Raw genomic sequence first — 6,000 nt, forward strand, 5'->3', positions numbered from 1 at the left:
AGATGCAATAAGGAATGGTGTACTCTTCTTATAGTCCTTGCCATTTATTTTCCAACATCAACATTGGCAACCCTAACGATTATGAGTGGATAGGAGTGACAAAACACTGTCCGATCCGGATGATCAAATTTATCCAATCTGGATGAAACCAAGTTTGGAAATAAGTTATATGTCTAAAATCTGGGTCTAAACATAAAATTTTTGTCCAAAATCAGGTCCGGGTCCAAACATATAAATCTTGTCCAGTTTAGTTGTTCAGGCCCTAACACGGATTAAGTTATTGTATGATTTACTTGTATGGATTTAAACCAATCTGGGTGTGGTCCGAAACCCAATCTGAGTTAGGGTCTGGACAGGTAAATATTTCATAAACATGTGATGTTGTCCGACCCAAAACCGATTTTTTGCCACCCCACTGACACTGTGGTAGGTCGGCCGAGATTTAAGCATCACTACTAGTCCTCCCTTGCAAGTCAAGCATAGAAAGGAATGTATGAAGTGACTAATATAGAACTAGTGTGTTGAAGACTGAAGACTCTTTGAAATTTGATACTGTACTTGTTAAACAAATTAGATTGAGGGTGAACCCACATTACATGACCCTAAAATATACTTTCGGACACATATGGATGGTGACCCATCTGAACTCAAAAGCTATAGCTATATACTTGCAGACACATACCCTTGTTTTTCGACTATGGGACTTGTGGCTTTGGTGTGTTCCAAGAGTACTTGTGAAAATGCCCTTGAATATATATGAATTAATATGACAATGATTACATTTCTCATTTACTTTCTACATGAGTTCAATAATATTGAACAACACTACATAAAAAAAATTTAATTAGAGGACATGAGACAGCTACAGACTACAGTTGGCTTATTCTTTATATGTTGTGGTTCAATTATCGATAGCTTTTACGGAACTGCTGATGTATTATCGATAGCCTTAATTATCGACTAATTAAGGCTCTTCAATCTTGTGTAGATAAGTACTAGTTCTCTTCAAAATTAACAGAATTCTTGGTGTCAGAGAGGATTTGATTCATAAGAGAGAGAAACAATACATAATACAAAAGACCATAAAGAATATTTGTTTAGACGCAGGCCTGTCATGGTGCCATTTCTGCTTAGTTTCTTGTAAAACATGTGAAACTATGTTTCTTTTGGTGTATGGACTTTACCTTGTGTCTTTATATCTTTCTGAGTCTCACAAAGGTTAATCTACGAATACAATGAGGTCTTGGAGATGTTAATTATGTAACTCAATAGCATAATATATATTTGGATAATTGGATCCAGATGGGAAATGCGAACAAAAATATTGTTAAGTACGCTAACCACAAAGTTAAGCTAACTTTTTGTTTTTCTTGTTGTAGGTGACTTAATTTTCCTCCAACAATGCAGTATAAACTTCATCGACTACTATCATCAAACCCCACTATATATAGTTGAGTAAGTCCGATTTCTTGCTATGAGTTGTAAGTGAAGTAGTCTCACATACAAATATAACCTCCCAAACATGTTTCTGTTTCTGTTTCTCTTTGCTTTTCTTAACCAAGCTTCTTCATTCACCCCAGCTCCTTCTCCATTCCCTCAAATCACCACTGGTTTCAGCTTTCCTTCATTCACTCCAGCAAGTTGCAGTGATGGTAACTTAACTTGCACGGGTTCAGTTACCAGTCATGACGGCTACTTAAGCCTAACCCCAGAGCCACAACCAGGTTATCCAACCTTACCACTAAATCAAGTTGGCAGGGTTCTATACAAATACCCTTTGCTTGCGTGGCCAGCGGTGATCCTCACTAAATTCACGTTCAGGATTCTTACCTCCCCTTATTCAACTGAATCTGCAGACGGACTAACATTTATTATGGCACCAGACAGTAGTCCCTCGCCATCTGACAGCTATGGTTCCTATCTTGGAATAATGGATCCAGCACAAGACGGTAATATAATGTGAAGCTATGGTTCCTATCTTTATTATATGATATAACATTCATACATACATTATATGTTCAACTAAACCAATACATTTTGAGGTAAATGCAGGCCATGCTGGTGGTCAATTAGCTGTGGAGTTTGACACTTACTAGAATACAGGTAATTTGGATGCAAATCACATTGCGGTTGTCACAAAAAGTGTAATACATCCGATTCAAGCTAGGAGTCTCAATGATACCGGAATTGACCTGAAAAGTGGAAGAGACATCAAGGTTCTAATAGTATTGGATGGGAGGACAAAGTCCATTAGAGTTCACGTTGGATATGCATCTGATCCAATAGGTGAGACTTTTCTTGAGGTGCCTATTGACATCCCAAATACCCTGCCAAGCTTCATCTATGTGGGATTCACGGCATCAACAGGGCTTCTCACTGAGCGCCATCAGATTCTCAACTGGAATTTAGCATCATTTCCAATCAATAAATGAGGAGAATATGCACAACCAGTGTGATGTAGTACTCTTCTTGGGATATGCATCACACAATAGTCAAGGCTTTCAAATTCTATGCAAATTTTAATTTCTTAAACTTCCAAAAATAAATGAGGAAGACTATGTAAAGTCTTACACGACACGATGATGACGTTTATAAGGAGATGTTTGGTGCGAAAAGTGTTTGTTTATAGAGATGTTTGGTGCAAAATGTGTTTGTTGTTTGGATAAGTATGGGTGAAAATGATGATGACATTCATTTGTTTGATTTTTCTCCACAGGAGGGCATGGAGTGAGGTTCTCTTGCAAACATTTGAATGGGGGGCAATTTGATTTTCTTTCCAATATTAATCCATCAAATTCTCATTTATTAAAATAATATGATATGCACCAATTTTGTTCTGCTCACACAATAAATAAATTATGCATGAAGAAGAGTAGGACATCACCATTCCTTATTTCACTTGATATATGAATGGATTATATAGCCTTCCTCATTTATTTTTGCAAAAGCTTAAGAATTTAAAAATTGCATAGAATTTCAAAGCATTTACTATTGTGCATTGTATATCCCTGGAAGTAAGCACATCACACTGGTTGCACATTGATTCTCCTCATTTATTGATTGGAAATGACGATAACCTCCATTTGAGAATCTGATGGCGCTTAGTGAGAAACCATGTTCATGCTGTAGATACCGAATAGATGAAGTTTGGCAAGGTATTTGGGATGTCAATATGCACCTCAACAAAAGTCTTACCTATTGGATTAGATGCATATCCAACGTGCACTCTAAGGGAACTTGTCTTGCTATCCAATACTATTAGAACCTTGATATCTCTTCCACTTTTCAGGTCAATTCCGGTATCATTGAGACTCCTAACTTGAATCGGATGTATTACACTTTTGTGACAATCGCAATGTGATCTGCATCCAAATCATTTGTATTCTTGTAAGTGTCGAACTCCACCCACTAATTGATTATCAGCACGACCTGCATTTAGCTTAAAATGACTATGTGTCATGCCACATAGGCATGCTAACAAGGCAATTTCAAATTCATTTTTTTTCAAAAAATACCAAAACCTGCCACCACTTATCCCTAAAAGTAAAATCACTATATCCTCTCTCTCGCCCTCTCCCCTCTCTCTCACAACAAACGACATTCTCTTTTTCTCTCTCATGGCCAACGACGGATCTCCACCGTCAGCCACCAATCTAATCACCAATGGAAACGTCCGACCCTAGGAGTAAACCCAGCCTTTCATCACTAGTCGATGGTTTGCCGGAAATCCATTGTCACCAATTCTCAAAACTCGGAGTCTAGTAAGCGAGCCAAGCTGAGTTGGGATGGACCCAGTGAGTTGGTTGGAGAATAGAAGCAAATATTCCACGAAGAAATATTAGACAGAGTTGTTGGACTAGGATCGTGAGATTGTTCAAGGAAAAAGAATTGAAAATTTTCTGCATTTGCACAACCATTTCTGTGAAAAAGAATTGAAAAATGTCTCAATGAGTTTGATGACAAAGAGGGACTAAATAGTTTTAATTTATGTTGGTGCTTATAGTTGCAAGAATTGAAGAGCTCTCCTTTCATGGGTGTTTGAGATTTTCGTTTTTGTTTTCATGTAAGTTGTAATAATGTCATTGTGAATCCACTGGTATGGATTGAAATTAATTTTAGATAGAATTTTTATGGGATTTTATGCTCTGACTTCTTATTACACACCAACTTAACTAATTACACTATCAATATAATTAGTTACACTATCCATTCGGACAGCTTAATAAGGAACCGTATCCATTTGAGGTAGAGCATCCCAGTAGGATATTGTCTTACTACATTGTTTCCACATTGTTTTCACATTGTTTCCAAGAAACTATGCTGAAAAAAAAAATGGAAAATATTTTTAACCGGGAAGCGACAATATAATTTTCGTGGTCCATACATATATTTTTTGGATTTTGGAAGCACTATTTTAGATAGTGGTATTGGAATTATACCGGTGATGCTACTGGTATGTGATATAGCCGGTTCAATCGGTCGAGCGTCACAAATATATCTATTTATATTGCAGAGGATAACAGTAACAAAAATCATGTTGCTTTAATGGTTTAAACTTATGATTTCCTAATTGAGTGTCCAAGTTTAATTCTCATTAATAGTATTTTTCACATATTTTTTCAACCCATACAACAAACATCTCTCATTGAAAAATTGAAAGAAATTTACAACCACGGCTCTTATAAATAAAGTCTTAGGTTCACATCAAAGCCATTGTTAAAAAAATCTACTTGAGGTACAACCACGTCTCTTATAAATAAAGTCTAGTCTTAGGTTCTCATCAAAGCCTTTGTTAAAAAACTCCACTTGAGGTACAACCACAACTCTTATAAATAATGTCTTAGGTTCTCATCGAAGTGTTTAAAAAATCCACTTGAGGACTCTTTTTGGAGACTTCGGGTATTAGATAATTTTTTATTTTTATTTATCTATAAACGGAAAAAGTTAATTTTGGTTTTGAAAAATTAAATTTTCTTTAAAAAAAATGTGTATAAAACGGGTTTAACACCGAATCAATAATGGTAAAGCCGTCAGGTTCAATCGCCTTTTGACTGTCATGGTTTAATCCTATATTTAAATTGAATCATACCAATTAACTGAACAGTACCCAATTCAATCGCTTGAACCGACCGGTCCAAATTGGTATGTAAAACACTATTTGGAAGTTCATCTAACTCCGAAGGTTACTTCTTTGAATCAACATAAGTACAGATACTATAAACATAGCAGGTTTTTCAGATGCTACGCCTGTTGGTACACATATGGAGGTGAATCTCAAGTTGCGTAAGGAAGGAGGGGATATTCTTTTTGACCTCATTCTTTACCACAAATTAGTTGGGAGTTTAGTTTATTTGATTATTGATCGCCCTGACGTTGCCTTTGTTGTTTGGCAATCAGTAATTGCCTAGAAACTACTGATTGGTGTATTTTTTGAGGTTATGCTCAAACTTCTTAGAAGGCCAAGAAACAAGATATATATGGTTTCCAAATCTTCCCCAGAAATTGTTTGGCTTCCGGGTCTCTTAGTCGGTGTAGTCCAGCCAGTGGAAAATAAATTACGTGTCTATATTTCATGGCAAAGACTAAAAGAAGAATAGGGCATCACCATTCCTTATTGCACCTGATATATGAATGGATTACATAGCCTCCCTCATTTATTTTGAAATTTTGAAAATTTGCATAGAATTTGAAGCCTTCAGTAGTATAATGTGATGTATATCCCATGCATGAAGCACTACATCATACTGGTTTGCTGATTGATTCTCCTCATTTCTTGGGTATTGGATATGATGATAACCTCCAGCTGAGAATCTGATGGCTTCCAGTGAGATACCCTGTTGAAGCTGTTAAGAAGAACCCGACGGCTTAGTTTTGATGCATATCCAACGTAAATTGTAAGTGAATTTGTTCCGCCATTCAATATTACTGAGACCTTGATGTCTTTTCCACTTTTCAGGTCAATTTCGGTTTCATTGAGACTCGTAGTAGAAATTGGGTTTA

The 6,000-nt window shown here is 36.4% G+C and overlaps 1 protein-coding gene across 1 annotated transcript; it reads left to right on the forward strand.

Moving 5' to 3' along the window:
• Nucleotides 1-1,522: 1,522 nt before the first annotated feature.
• Nucleotides 1,523-2,432, forward strand: LOC119981934 (agglutinin-2-like). Its single transcript, XM_038825072.1, has 2 exons — nucleotides 1,523-1,949; nucleotides 2,104-2,432. The coding sequence occupies exons 1-2, from the start codon at nucleotides 1,523-1,525 to the stop codon at nucleotides 2,430-2,432; spliced, it is 756 nt and encodes a 251-aa protein (XP_038681000.1).
• Nucleotides 2,433-6,000: the final 3,568 nt, after the last annotated feature.

The sequence above is a fragment of the Tripterygium wilfordii genome, chromosome 17 (genome assembly GCF_013401445.1).
Source record: "Tripterygium wilfordii isolate XIE 37 chromosome 17, ASM1340144v1, whole genome shotgun sequence".
Lineage (NCBI taxonomy): Eukaryota > Viridiplantae > Streptophyta > Magnoliopsida > Celastrales > Celastraceae > Tripterygium > Tripterygium wilfordii.